Below are 14429 nucleotides of genomic sequence, written 5' to 3'. Positions count from 1 at the left end.
CAAAAATAGATAAAACATTTTTTATTAACATTAAACATTTTATTTAAGATTTGTATATTATTATTATTATAATTATTACATCAACTTATTAGGACTATATTTTTATATTTATTGTTATATATGCTTATTTCCCCTTGTAATTTGTGTATCGCTTTATCTAGTTAACGTTTTGTATAATTATGCTAGCATTTGCTAGCCTACTATATATTTTATAAATAAACAGCTGACAAGTATGCCAGTAAAGTTTTGACTTCATGATTGTATTTATGTGTGATGATAAATGAACGTGTTGTGTTTTCATTTACAAATGAAACTACGTGAATGATTAATTCCTCAACGAAATGTTTATAATTATGGTATATTGATTAGCCAAAATAAAATTAAATACATATTAAATTTAAACTGCGTTCAAGCAAAAATTCCAGTCACAATAATCAAAGCTTTTTTGGCATGTCGAGCATTTACAGTAAGCTAATATTTACAAAAGAATTCAGAATGTTAAGAGATCGAAATGAAGGGAACATAGGAATATAAACGAATATAAAAATATAACCAATAATAATAGGCTAATAATAATAATAATAATAATATACAAATATTACAGGGAAAAGGCGATTTACAAGACTGTAGGATGGATAAAAATGTTTTCTTGTAGGCACATTTTATATTATGCACTTTATGTAACATTTATTCATGATAAACTTAACTTTATTTGAATGCTGACTATCGCACACAGCCCGGTAGCCAAGGCCTATGGTTAATATAATAATTTAATAATGTAATAATTTCTATAATATATAATAATTTCTTAATTCAAAATAAAATATTAATGAATCCATCTCTGATAATCCTGGGATGCTATTGTCACGAAGGTTTATCTACGCATTAAACTCCTGGCTGCGAGAAATGGATGTCATTCCCTCAACACAGCAACTCGAGGCCAAGACATAATATCACGTTCCCACAAGTTAATATAACATTCCTTCGAATTAATATCTCGTGGCCACGCCCACGACATATTATCATGTTCCGAACATGTCGGAACGTGAACCGAACATGTGACCTTACGGGCACCGTACTTCCTGGTATTATAGTACTTTTAAAGTTTTCTCGTCGGTGAATGACACATACGATGTAGCCCAGATGTAGCTTCATATGTGTGTGTTTATTAAGATAAAAATATATATATAATTATTAGAACTTCCATGCATGAGAATCGTGTCAGGAACAGAATCTGATCAGTGATGGCTATCAAACAGTGACATCAAGCGGTTAACATGGCAGAGTGACGCGCTGTTCAATCAGAGCCAGGAAGTGAACGCTTAACGTTACATGTTTGTGTCGTTCTGTTTTACCACCTTGATGCAAACTCACTTTAATTACATAAGCTCTTAGTCGACTGTAAAATCGCTTCTGATGTAAGCAACAGAGACAAATGATGTCTTCTGATACTTCCACTGTTGGAGGCATTCAGGGTTATCTCCTAAAACTTCACTCGGTCCTTGAAGACACAGAGAGCAGGGACGCTGATATAGTCTGCCGTGACGTTATTAGAGACTTGAGACAGGAATGCAGGGTAACTAAGAATGAGAATGAACTGGGTAAGAACTTTTTCATGCAAAAAGTATTGCGTTGTGTTTATTTCCAAAAAATAAAATATAATAAAAAATGTATTCACGTATTATCTAGGATGGGAAGCTGCATGCATGTTAACTTGTATAAAGATGTACACGAAAGAAAAAAAATATCACCTTTTAGCTGAAAATGACAGCGTTGTTCTTCAAATGGTTAATTTCCCACAAAAAAGGGCATGTAAAAATAGATGCATACATAGAAGAATATGCATGTATGTATTTGTTCAGGTTACGGGTGAGAAAGATTTGCAAGAAAAGATTCAACGTTAGTCCGCACATATGTGATAGATTGATCGGAGGCAGGATTAGACTGTAGCTGAAGGTGCTCTTCGTGCCATTGTACGAATAGTCCTCAGTTTAATTTAGCCATCATCCTCCACTTAACTAACTAGCACCTTTAGTGGTTCAAGGCCAACCCCGATCACCGAGTCTGCCTTTTCAGTTGTCTTATTCAGCCTGATGACAGCTGATCTTGAAATGTTTTCTAATGCATTTCATTTTCAGTTTTACGGACATCTTTGCTTTTTGCAAAGGAAGAGGGATTGCTTTGTTTTCTCAGAAAGTCTCTCTCTAATGAAATGGTAAGAAGTGTTTACAGGTAAATCCTATATATGGTAAATCTTCCTGACATAACACACATTTAATTATTATGTATTGTTCGTATGGTTTGTCTACAGTTGCGGGATACAAGAGAGGAGATTCTGAAATTTTTAGGGGAGTTTCTGGAGAGAATGTCAGTCACTGTCCGAGGATGGGAGAAGAACTATGCTGTCAAACTTAAGGTACATTCAACCAGTGGAGGCTTGTGGGTTTTAAAATAGAGGAGGCACACTAATTGTATTGGTCTGGGATCCCTGCCGATTATTATTATTATTTGCTTAACCACTTTAAAATGGCTTTTTGGTTGCTTTTAGTCAGAAAAAGTAAAGAAAATGACACGCATACAACAAGATCATATAATTTCACTTACCTAGCCTATCACTTCACAAACATCCGTCCCTTCTTAAAAGTCTGTGTTAAAAGAGAGCTGCCTGTTAAACCGACTGCTGTATTCTATATCCAGCTTAGACGTGTTTTCACTTTTTTTAATTTGTATATATACTGTACTGTTTGAATGACAGCTTGGTAAATCTGTTGGCGATCAAATATTCAATATTGGATTATTATCAGCGCAGCGCGAGACTTTCAAACTAATATCACGTAATTTATGTCTCTATGATGATTGGTTGATATAGTGTACCAGAAGGGATGCTTGCCTCCTCTACGAGGTTTCTTTTCTCAACACTCATCAGCACTGAAAGTGAACGCTCGATGCTGATTGAATAATTTTTTTTTTATATACCAACGGAAGCATGAGAGCTCAACTTTCCCCAGGCCTCCCCCTCCTCTTCTCTATCACCTAGCGCAGGGATCCTCAATTCTGGCCCACGAGATCCACTTTCCTGCAGAGTTTAGCTCTAACCCTAATCAAACACACCTGGGCATACTGATCAATGTCTTCAGGATCATTAGAAAATCTGAGGTAGGTGAGTTTGATCAGGGTTGGAGCTAAACTCTGCAGTGTATTGGCCCTCCAGGGCAAGATTTGAAGAACCCTGACCTAGAGGTTGTAATCACATCAGCAGATTCGACACATTCACGATAGAAAAGCAGCACTTTCCAACTTCAGTAACATGTTATGGTATTACAGCTGTGAAATTACAAACAAAAAATACATATTCTAAGACATTAACTGAAATGAATTGTGAATTTTATTAACTTTTAATAGTCCTCCTCTCATTTTCACCTCAAAATTCACCTCCCCTGACGAGCCGCCACTGCATTCAACCAGTAGTCTGCAGATTTCTTTCTGGTTTGATTTGGTTGACTAAAATTATGTATCATATTTGTAACACTAATTTACTTTTGTTTTGTCATTTCTGAGTGTTCTTGTCTCTCTCTGCATGGACAGGACATTTGTATTGTTGTCTACACAAAGGACAAAGCTGCAAAGTGCCGAAGCGCTGCTTTAGTTCTTCTAATTAAAGTAAGTTCTTTAAACACACTGTTGACCTGCTGTGCACACTGTACTGTAAGTCACAAAAACTGACTTGTAGCCAAGGGAGTATGTAGCTTATACTCTGTTTTTTGACTCTGACTTGGAGACAGAGAACCTGTGCTCATGAGATATTTTGATATTTACAGACAGTGTTAACACATCTCACAAATCTCTCTAGATACTGAATCTCACAAAAGACTCCAGCATCACCCAGGATCTCAAAATTGGTGACATGTTCAACAAATTTTACGGAGAGTTGTCTCAGATTAAGATACCTACTACAGGCAAGTTGAGGCTTGTAGTCTTATTTAATTTTATTTTGTAGCAAAAATATGTTGCCGTTGTCATTAGTCATTGTAACAAGACTAATGTTATGATGTATTTTTAGTTGCATGTCAGAATACAAACAAGCACGTTAGCATATGCTGTATGCATTATTAAAACACCAAATTCCCTACCAACAGTACTGGGTTACATTTATGAACTTCTCGGAGTGCTTGGTGAAGTGCATCCAAGTGAGATGGTCAACAACTCTGACAAACTCTACAAGGCCTACCTGGGTGAACTGAAAAGACAGGTAAAGGCGTCCCATCTGCATATGGAAATGTGATCTTATGTGTATATATAGAAGTGCTAAAATCAGTGGTTTTCAGATGACTTCTACTACAAAAGAGCCAAAACTTCCAGTTGTTGCTGGATGTCTGAACGGGATCACAGCTCTGATGGTGAACTTCACTAAATCAGTGGAAGAAGGTGGGCCTGAGTTTGTGTAAATGTACTGTCCTGCACTGGTCTAATCCAACTGTAACTGAATGAATATTCTCACTGCTTTGCTTTAAACAGACCCAGTTATGTCAAAAGAAATATTTGATTATGCGCTGAAGGCAATCTGTCCACAGGTAGGATTAATGTTGTTGTTTTGTTTTTTTTCACCCTTTTTGTGTAGTACATGTCACATTTTCTTTTCAGGGCTCCCTAATAAATGCATTTCTTCCTTCTTTGTATCTCTAGACTGATATGCATCGATATGCAGTCATCTGTGGTGAGTGGAATTTGATATCGACATGTATTTTCATGCAATACATCCAGTGTTTCATTCATTCATTGTCTTTTTCGACTCTTGACAGCCGGTCTCACACTGTTTGCTAAGCATTCAAGCCAGTTCGGCAATTTTCTCATGGATCATTACGTGTCTATCTTTGATGTTATGTCCAAACTTTGTGGACATATCAATCGAAAGCTGAAAAATAGTAGTTACATGGCACTAGAGTCTTTCCTAAAACAGGTATTTTCTGTTTATTGACCATTCAATATATAAATGGTTTCATTTTATTTATTTGTTTTTGGTGACATGTTTAACTTGGTTATGATAAAGGTGGCCACTCTTGTGGCGGAGAACATTGAGTTGCACAAAAGCAAGCTGAAGTACTTCATGCAGAAGTTCTGTGCAATCATCAGGACCATGGAATCCACTAATAAAGAACTGTCCATAGCTATCAGAGGATATGGCCTGTTTGCTGCGGTTTGTATAGTGACAGTAGTATAAAATCAAAATCTCTCAGAAAGTCAGATTATTCTGCACCATTGTATTTTCCATTTCTAATTTTTATTTTTAAGATTCTCTGTCTTCTGTGTTTGTTTGCCTTTAGCCGTGTAAGGTGGTTTGCCCTCAGGATGTAGAGCTGATGTATACAGAGCTGATTCAGCGGTGCAAGCAGATGTACCTGACTGAGACTGACTGGGATGATGACAGTGTCTACCAGCTGCCAAGCTTCCTTGACTCCATAGCTAGTGTTCTGGTACAACTTGACCGGGTATGATAAACCTCGTTTACTATGAGCTGTGAATCACATTTTAGATGATTATATCCAGCATTGCTTTATGTAATCCATTAAAAATGCTGATAAATTGGTATTTTAAATAAAAGTATGTAGGTAAATTTTTAGTCCCCTATTCTATGCTGCTGCAACTAATAGGTTTGGTTATCGCTTTAGGACCACAAAGTGTTTAGTTTTCAAATGAATATTTTTTTTTTTTTTTTTTTTTTTTTTGAAAGTTTTATTTTTTTTGAAATATTTGCAGTGTTTCAATGTTTGTTGCTGTTGCCTGCCTTCACTCTGCAGTTCATCTGTTTTCCCCTAACAGATTATAATGTCATTTCTATAACTGGTTGCAGATCCCTGGAGTGTACACTCCCGTGCTAGAGCGCCTCCTTGTGGTTCAGATGGACAGCTTCCATCAGTACAGCCAGACAATGCAGCACACCACCTGCCGCTCCATCATCAGGGTGTTTGTTGCCATGGCAGTTCGAGGTCCAGTCTTCTGGAGTTTCACTAGTTCTGTGGGTAAGGATGAACTGAAGGTTAGCTTCGGCTGATCTGGTTCATGGTTAGCTTTACTTGTGCTCAGACTATTCATTTCTTCAACAACAGTTCACCAAGCCCTGATCAGAGTGTGCTCTAAGCCGGTTCCTCGGTCAGAAGTAAGTGTTTTTGCTGAAAGTGCTGGTGTTTTGCTTTTCTGTTTATTTAATTTATTTTATTATTATTTTATTTTTATTTATTATTATGGAACATTGATGAACATTAACCGACAAACAGTCAAAACAGCTTCATGGGTACAGTTATTGGTCACCTTTATTGATTTTAGGTAGGAAAAAAAAAAAAAAGATACCTGACTGGAATAAAATCAAATGGGATGCAATATGGATACATATATTTTCACATATGTACATTACATGCTTATTTACAGATAACTTATATATTCATTATCAATCAATCAATAATTTTATTTCGGTTCTCACAGACAACTTTCCACAAAATAAATAAATAAACATAAATTCTGAAAAAGGTGTAGGCCGAAACCTGGCTTTTAGGCCTAACCTTTTATACATAGTTAACTGATGAGCGAGTAAAGTGAATTACATAATTTTAATCCCTTATCACGTTTATTCCATAGATTTACTACTTTGACAGTAAACACTTACTTTTTGCATTAGTTCTTGCCCTTACCTTTTTTAAACATACACAATCCTCTTAGATTATACTGACCTTCTTTTATTTTGAATAGCCTCTGAATACAATTTGGAAGTAAATGATTATAAACTTTGTATATTATCTGTGATGTACATAAATCAACTAAATCTACAAATTTTAAAGCATGTAAATTAATACACAAAATTATTTGTTGGTTCGTAATAATCAACCCTTTTAACAATCCTAATACCTTTCATTTGTAACATTTATATTGAACTTATTGGTTTTATATGTATGACCCCACACCTCCACGCAATAATTAATGTAAAGAACTATGAGCGAACAATACAACATATATAAAGTTTTATAATTCAAAATATGTTTTGTTCTTTTAAATATTGCAATGGATTTGGACATTTTTGTTTTTACATTATTAATATGTGGTTTCCACCCAAAAGTTTATTTTCATGAACTCTTTCTATTTCCTCATTGATAATCCTTAATTTAACTTTGTTACTTAGTCAAGTACTAAATATTAGAAACTTTGTTTTACTTAAATTCAGTGAAAGTCTGTTATCATCAAACCCTTTTTTGAAAACCATCAGTTCGATTTTCCACTGTATTTAGAAGCTGTTCTAAATTTTTCACCAAATAATATGAATTTGTATCATCAGCAAACAAAACCATTTTAATACTTTAGACACTTTACAAATATCATTTATGTACAGTACAAAATCATCGAGGTAACTTTTTATAACCTTGCCGAACACCACAAGTAACTTTCATTAAATATGATTTAACATTATTTATTTGTACAAATTGATATCTGTCATCGAGGTAACTTTTTATCCAAGCAAAGGCTTTTCCTCTTATACCATATTCATTTCTTTCAAAACAAACAGTTCACCAAGCCCTGATCAGAGTGTTGCTCTAAGCCGGTTCCTCGGTCAGAAGTAAGTGTTTTTGCTGAAAGTGCTGGTGTTTTGCTTTTCTGTTTATTTAATTTTATTTTATTATTATTTTATTTTTATTTATTATTATGGAACATTGATGAACATTAACCGACAAACAGTCAAAACAGCTTCATGGGTACAGTTATTGGTCACCTTTCTTGATTTTAGGTAGGAAAAAAAAGATACCTGACTGGAATAAAATCAAATGGGATGCAATATGGATACATATATTTTCACATATGTACATTACATGCTTATTTACAGATACTTATATATTCATTATCAATCAATCAATAATTTTATTTCGGTTCTCACAGACAACTTTCCACAAAATAAATAAATAAACATAAATTCTGAAAAAGGTGTAGGCCGAAACCTGGCTTTTTAGGCCTAACCTTTTATACATAGTTAACTGATGAGCGAGTAAAGTGAATTACATAATTTTAATCCCTTATCACGTTTATTCCATAGATTTACTACTTTGACAGTAAACACTTACTTTTTTTAATGCATTAGTTCTTGCCCTTACCTTTTTTAAACATACACAATCCTCTTAGATTATACTGACCTTCTTTTATTTTGAATAGCCTCTGAATACAATTTGGAAGTAAATGATTATAAACTTTGTATATTATCTGTGATGTACATAAATCAACTAAATCTACAAATTTTAAAGCATGTAAATTAATACACAAATTATTTGTTGGTTCGTAATAATCAACCCTTTTAACAATCCTAATACCTTTCATTTGTAACATTTATATTGAACTTATTGGTTTTATATGTATGACCCCACACCTCCACGCAATAATTAATGTAAAGAACTATGAGCGAACAATACAACATATATAAAGTTTTATAATTCAAAATATGTTTTGTTCTTTTAAATATTTCAATTGATTTGTACATTTTTGTTTTTACATTATTAATATGTGGTTTCCACCCAAAAGTTTATTTTCATGAACTCTTTCTATTTCCTCATTGATAATCCTTAATTTAACTTTGTTACTTAGTCAAGTACTAAATATTAGAAACTTTGTTTTACTTAAATTCAGTGAAAGTCTGTTATCATCAAACCCTTTTTTGAAAACCATCAGTTCGATTTCCACTGTATTTAGAAGCTGTTCTAAATTTTTCACCAAATAATATGAATTTGTATCATCAGCAAACAAAACCATTTTTAATACTTTAGACACTTTACAAATATCATTTATGTACAGTACAAACAACTTGGGGCCTAGCAGCGAACCTTGCGGAACACCACAAGTAACTTTCATTAAATCTGATTTAACATAATTTATTTGTACAAATTGATATCTGTCATCAAGGTAACTTTTTATCCAAGCAAAGGCTTTTCCTCTTTTACCATATCTCTCCGGTTTCATCATTAATAAGCCATAATCAATAGTGTCAAAAGCTTTTTTTAAATCTAGGAACTCCCCCACAGTATGTTCATTATTATCGATTGAAGAAGAAATCTCTTCTACCAGTTCCATCACAGGCATTGATGTCAACCTGTTTGTTCTAAAGCCATACTGATGATAACTCAATAATTTGTTTGTCTATAAAATTATCAAGCCTGTGCACAAATATTTTCTCTAGAACTTTTAAAAACTGGGAAAGAAGAGAAATTGGTCTATAGTTGGAAAAAAGATGTTGATCTCCACTTTTAAAAATAGGAATAACTTCAACTGTTTTCATACTTGGGAATATGCTTGTTAAAAAGGACTGATTACAAATGTGTGTAAATGGTTTTACTATATATTCTATAATATTTTTATTAACGACATCTCAATATCATTACAATCAGTAGAATATTTGTTCTTACTATTATTAACAATGTCAGGTATTTCCTTTTCGCCAACTCCCCAAATAAACATTGAGTAATCATTACTGGAAATATTAATTTAATCTGTTTTATCCCCAGTTCTATGCTTCATCTCTTTTGCTAATTTGTACCCAATATTTACAAAATACTCATTAAATTCATTTACAATGTCATTCATTTTATTTATACTTAATTTATCATCATTAACAAAATAATTTGGGTAATCTACTTTTCCAGTATTCTTTTTAATCATACTATTAAAGGGTCCTATTATGCTTTTTCACTTTTTCAACCTTAGTAACTCTGTAATGTTGCTGTTTGAGCATAAAAAAAAATCTGCAAAGTTACAAAGCTCAAAGTCCAATTCAAAAGGAGATATTTTATTTAACAGAAATCACTTTTCAAAAGGAGTGTTATCAATATGTCGAAGACACGCTAGCTTTCCCAAGGCAGACAAACTTAGAATGGATACAATCATCCGGGTTTAAATCGCGCTCAAATTGATCTGATTTTGAAACCGTATTTACACTGAAGCTCACAGCAGACGGCTATGGTAAGGGGAATGACATTTCCCAAGCAGGCGCCGAGTGCTGTCAGTCACAACACAGACTGGCCCAGCTAACCAATCACAGCCCATTTTGTATTTCAGAAGGCGGGCCTTTATTTGATACAGGAACTATTCCTGCTGTTCATGCCAGGCTGGGGAGAGAGGTGTTGTAATAATGTAAAATATGTGAAAAATAATGTGTTTTTCGAACAACCTATGAGAGCCTGTTCTAGTAAACCCCTAAAACAAAATCAAGACTTTGTTAAAGAGCATAACAGGACCCCTTTAAGTACTTTCCATGTTGTTTGAAACATGTAGACATATAGTTATCAATCAAGGTGCATCCAAATATTAATACATAGACAAGTATTCAATTCATATGCTTGCATAGGTATGGGTATATATACAGGGTGCAATTTGTAGGGGGGATGGGGGGATTTCCCCCCTTCTGGTCTATGTATCCCAACAGAGCATATAAAATAACAAAAAGAAAAATATTTTTTATTAAGTAAAATACTGCGACATAATACAAACAACAATAAAATCATAAATGGACTATAACTGTCAGCGCACCCGCTTAATAGAGACCGCCTGGATTTCATGATCCTGTTTCACGTGCCGTTATCCATGCAGGGCTCTTCAGAAAGTCAGCGCGTGTGACAGTATGAGATTAATACACAGTGTTTTTGCTCAAAACTTTTGTATATAATAAACGGACGCATAAATGTACTATGAGACAGAATCCAGAAGTTTGCCATCACCTTAATGTGAAAATTATGGTTTTCACAATATTGACTGATGGATCGGAAGAGAATTGTCATTAAGAAATTATGGCTTTATTCTATTTAAATAAATATGAAATAAATGTGTGAATACATAATGTGCACACATTTGGAGTTAAAGTTTGTATGTTGTGTAGCACTGATCAAAAATAAATGGAAGCAAACGTGATTGAATATATACAGGTTCGTGTCATCCTATTCAAAATATCATTAACTCACGACTGATTTTGCATTTCTTTCAGGAATAAGAATGATTAGTGTCATTGTAACCAAGAATTGTCATAAATAGTGGTCAAATATCGAAGCTTATCTCAAGGTCAAATCAGAATATTTATTGTAGAAATGTTTCTATAACAGCTGCCAAAAATAATCTATATATTTATAGCTCAAATCATCTCCCCACTCTGGTTTGCTCACAAATTACACCCTGGTTATATAACCCCTTCCTCCATTCACAAACATATCCCTCTCCTCACTTTGTTTTGACTTGAACACAATCCATTTTTGCCAGTGTCTTTCAAAAGTCTCTACTTGTAATCTTATTTAATATTTTTCTCACAATCTGTTCCCATTGTATTTTCGTTGAGGCAGTTTGCTGAAGACATAAATGGGTGATGGCTTTTTTCACTGCTGTTAGTAGAATCCTCAGTAAATATTTATTACTGTAAATCACTGAATCCAGTATATGTCCAAGGAATATAATATAACCTGCATTCTCTATCTCAGTCTCTAAAATCTCCTGTATAATTGTATGTATTTAATTCCAAAACCCCTTTAAATCTGGGCAAGACCAACCCAGTTTTGGAGTAATAAAGAAGCGTATTGCATTTTTCCAACTATCCTTCATATCGTATGCTTTAATAAATATGCTTATCAGAGGGGAGTATTCAACCATCCATCAGCCTTTTAATTGTCATGTCATAATAATGTAAAACTTGTAAAAAATCTGTAATTTTGCTTGTCTGTTTAAATTGTGATTCATGATATCATAATGTGTGCGTTATGTGCTTGTGTGAGCGTGATTCTGTGCTTATTCATCTACCCGTTAGGAGCAGAACATTTCTTCAGGTGCTTCTCAGACCGAGGAGGACTCAGTTCCTTCCTCTAAGAAATACCTGGACCTCTTTAAGGGGCTTCTGGACTGTGAAAACCTTAATGTAAGAAATTAAATATTTATTTTGATGTAGGACACAGTGTTGTTAGTGAAGGTAACAGTTTAATTTGTTATTTGGTTAGAATGTGACCCTTTATTCATGAAAACTGTTTTGTGTGTAGTTTTATTATAATGTCTTTACTGATTTAATTTGCTGTGTTTTTAGGACACAGGATTCATGGATGGAGCTCCAGCTGCCAAGAACTACAACCTGAGGGACATAAACCGACACTTATATGATGCACTGGTGCAGTCAGTCATGAAGATTGTGCAGAAACTTGATCTTTCAGTCCAGAATATCAGTGCAGCTGAGGAGGTACTGCTGCAGTGCTGCACCTTGAATGAATAGTAAAAATGTGGATGGTTAAAGAAACAGAGCATAAATAAAATAAAATAAAAAAAATCAATAAGTTTTGTTGCCAGTTTAGTTAAATATTTATTGATTTTCTTAGGCACAGAGTGATGCAAGTGCTGGATTTATGCCTTCATCTGACCCCACAGCAAACCTTATACCCAACAAACCCAAAGACTTCATTGCCTTTATCAACTTGGTTGACTTTTGCAGGTGTCAAAACTATACTACAGTCAGAAATCAAAAAAACAAAAACACACTGTTATTTGCACTCTTTTTGAATGATTGCATACAAAAGATTATTGTTATCCTTTTTATAGTGAATTATTGCCTTCAAGAAATCCTGAGTATTTTGTCCAGTGGATGTACCCCCTGTGTCACGAGCTTGTGCTGCAATCAATACGTTTCCCTCTGGTCAGCGGCTTTTATAAACTCCTCTCCCTTTCTATGAGCATTGCAAAGAAAATCCATTATTTTCAGGTAATACACATTCTCCATCATATTAACTTTAAATTTAATGTTTTGATAAACTTTGACAAAACCAGTGTCTCTTGTGTATAGGGCCTAAGACAAGAGTCAAAAAGTGTTGGCGGTGGCTCAACCATGGAGAATGCCTGTTTTTCACTCCTTGCAAAGTTTGGGAAGGAGGTGCAAGTTTAACACTTTTTACCACTTTATTTCTTTGTCACATGCTTGAACATTGCAATGAGGTTTATGTTTTATTCTTAAAGGAATTTTCATTCTGTTCATATTGTTGTGTTGAGTATATGATGAATGCAGTGATGAAAAGTTTTTGTTATTTCCTCAGGTCTGTTTACGTATAAACCAATATAAAGACGAGCTCCTGGCTGCCTGTCTGATGTTCATCCTCTCTCTTCACCCTGACATGGTGGCTCTGGATATCAAGGCATATATACCTGCTCTGCAGGTTAGAAAATGAAGGGAAATGGGTGATTTGTATGTTTTAATTAACAGTAACTAGGAACCAGAAACAAATTTAAACATGATAGAATTATATATTTTCATTGTTTTGCTTGCAGGCTGCTCTGCGGCTAGGTTTGAGTCATGCTCCTTTAGCCACAGCCGCACTGGATGCTCTGGAGTCCTGGTCTTCTCTTATCCCTGCTGCCATCATGCAGCCACATTACACAGACATACTGCCACATTTAGATGGCTACCTCAAAACAAGCACCAACTCTGGTCAGTTATTCATAATCTCATCTTATATTTCCTAAATACTGTACTGTCAAAGAAATGTTCACTGCCTACTATTATAAATTTAATATTGAATTTATCTAAGATCCAGTGATGATTATGAAGTTACTTAGTAGCTGTTTCAGAGTCATGTTTGTAATTTGTATTTGTTTTTAATCACCCCGTTAGAAAAAGATGATGACAGTTTGGAAGTGACATACGTGTCAACCAGAAGTTCAAAAAGTTATGGAAAAGTCATGATGAGGCTTCTGAAGAAATCAAAACACTTTTCTGTGGTGATAAGATTGATTTGTTTGCCATATTTAGATTTTTTTTCTGTTTTGCTAATCTAATCGATTCTAGGATGTAACTAAAATAATATATAATTGCATGCATGCACAGGTATTCAATAACTTGTTTGTAACAATGGTTATTTGAGCACATTGACAGCGGTGTCCTGATGTTACTGTGGTCTTCTTTAGGGAGATGAGTCTCCGATTGCTGTTGTGAGACGCAGGGTGGTACTTCTGCTTGGGCACTTGGGAGGACAGCTCAACAGGAGCCTTGTGACAGGTTGTTTTGCTTCTGCTTTTAAATACATTCATCATTGACCACCTTAAATGGCCAGTACTTGTGCACTTTGTTTGCATGTTCTTGCTAAAAAATGAGCTCTTTTTAAAGATTTCTCTTATCTAATGCAAGCTGTTTCTACGGAGGATATGATGAAGCGTTTTGTGGCATGGGACTGTGAGAAGAGGCTGAGTTTTGACGTGCCTTTTGTAGACATGAAGCCTGTGATCTACCTGGGCTCCTTCTTGCCACGCGTCACAGAGCTCGCATTGTCCTCCAGTGACAGACAAACTAAAGTAATCATAGTCCTCAGCCATCTTATCTCATTTTCTTGCCATTGTTGATAAAGTTCATTAATGTTTTATTTATTAACTTTATAAATTCAAGCTAAAATGGAAAATTC

At 34.5% G+C, this 14429-nt stretch overlaps 1 protein-coding gene across 2 annotated transcripts in view; it reads left to right on the top strand.

Annotated features, from left to right (window-relative positions):
* The first annotated feature begins 1138 nt into the window (after positions 1 to 1138).
* LOC109059134 (DNA-dependent protein kinase catalytic subunit-like) overlaps positions 1139 to 14429 on the top strand; it is a 39599-nt gene continuing 26308 nt past the window's right edge. Inside the window, exons 1-24 of one of the 2 annotated variants that reach the window (XM_042760564.1) lie at positions 1139 to 1601; positions 2139 to 2215; positions 2312 to 2416; positions 3586 to 3660; positions 3851 to 3956; positions 4137 to 4249; positions 4326 to 4425; positions 4516 to 4571; positions 4684 to 4714; positions 4800 to 4957; positions 5048 to 5194; positions 5322 to 5486; positions 5849 to 6017; positions 6105 to 6154; positions 11807 to 11914; positions 12077 to 12226; positions 12363 to 12475; positions 12583 to 12742; positions 12824 to 12910; positions 13071 to 13190; positions 13303 to 13462; positions 13646 to 13752; positions 13939 to 14029; positions 14159 to 14322. In XM_042760564.1, coding sequence (XP_042616498.1) covers positions 1436 to 1601; positions 2139 to 2215; positions 2312 to 2416; positions 3586 to 3660; positions 3851 to 3956; positions 4137 to 4249; positions 4326 to 4425; positions 4516 to 4571; positions 4684 to 4714; positions 4800 to 4957; positions 5048 to 5194; positions 5322 to 5486; positions 5849 to 6017; positions 6105 to 6154; positions 11807 to 11914; positions 12077 to 12226; positions 12363 to 12475; positions 12583 to 12742; positions 12824 to 12910; positions 13071 to 13190; positions 13303 to 13462; positions 13646 to 13752; positions 13939 to 14029; positions 14159 to 14322 — 2778 coding nt within the window. In that variant the 5' untranslated portion in view covers positions 1139 to 1435. Of the gene's footprint in view, positions 1602 to 2138; positions 2216 to 2311; positions 2417 to 3585; positions 3661 to 3850; positions 3957 to 4136; positions 4250 to 4325; positions 4426 to 4515; positions 4572 to 4683; positions 4715 to 4799; positions 4958 to 5047; positions 5195 to 5321; positions 5487 to 5848; positions 6018 to 6104; positions 6155 to 11806; positions 11915 to 12076; positions 12227 to 12362; positions 12476 to 12582; positions 12743 to 12823; positions 12911 to 13070; positions 13191 to 13302; positions 13463 to 13645; positions 13753 to 13938; positions 14030 to 14158; positions 14323 to 14429 lie in introns of those variants that run through there. The other variant, XM_042760565.1, reaches the window with a different exon arrangement.

Source organism: Cyprinus carpio, chromosome A7, assembly GCF_018340385.1.
Source record: "Cyprinus carpio isolate SPL01 chromosome A7, ASM1834038v1, whole genome shotgun sequence".
Classification (NCBI taxonomy): Eukaryota; Metazoa; Chordata; class Actinopteri; order Cypriniformes; family Cyprinidae; genus Cyprinus; species Cyprinus carpio.
Note: the sequence above shows the minus strand (reverse complement) of the source record. Positions and strands in the feature narration are given on the sequence as shown.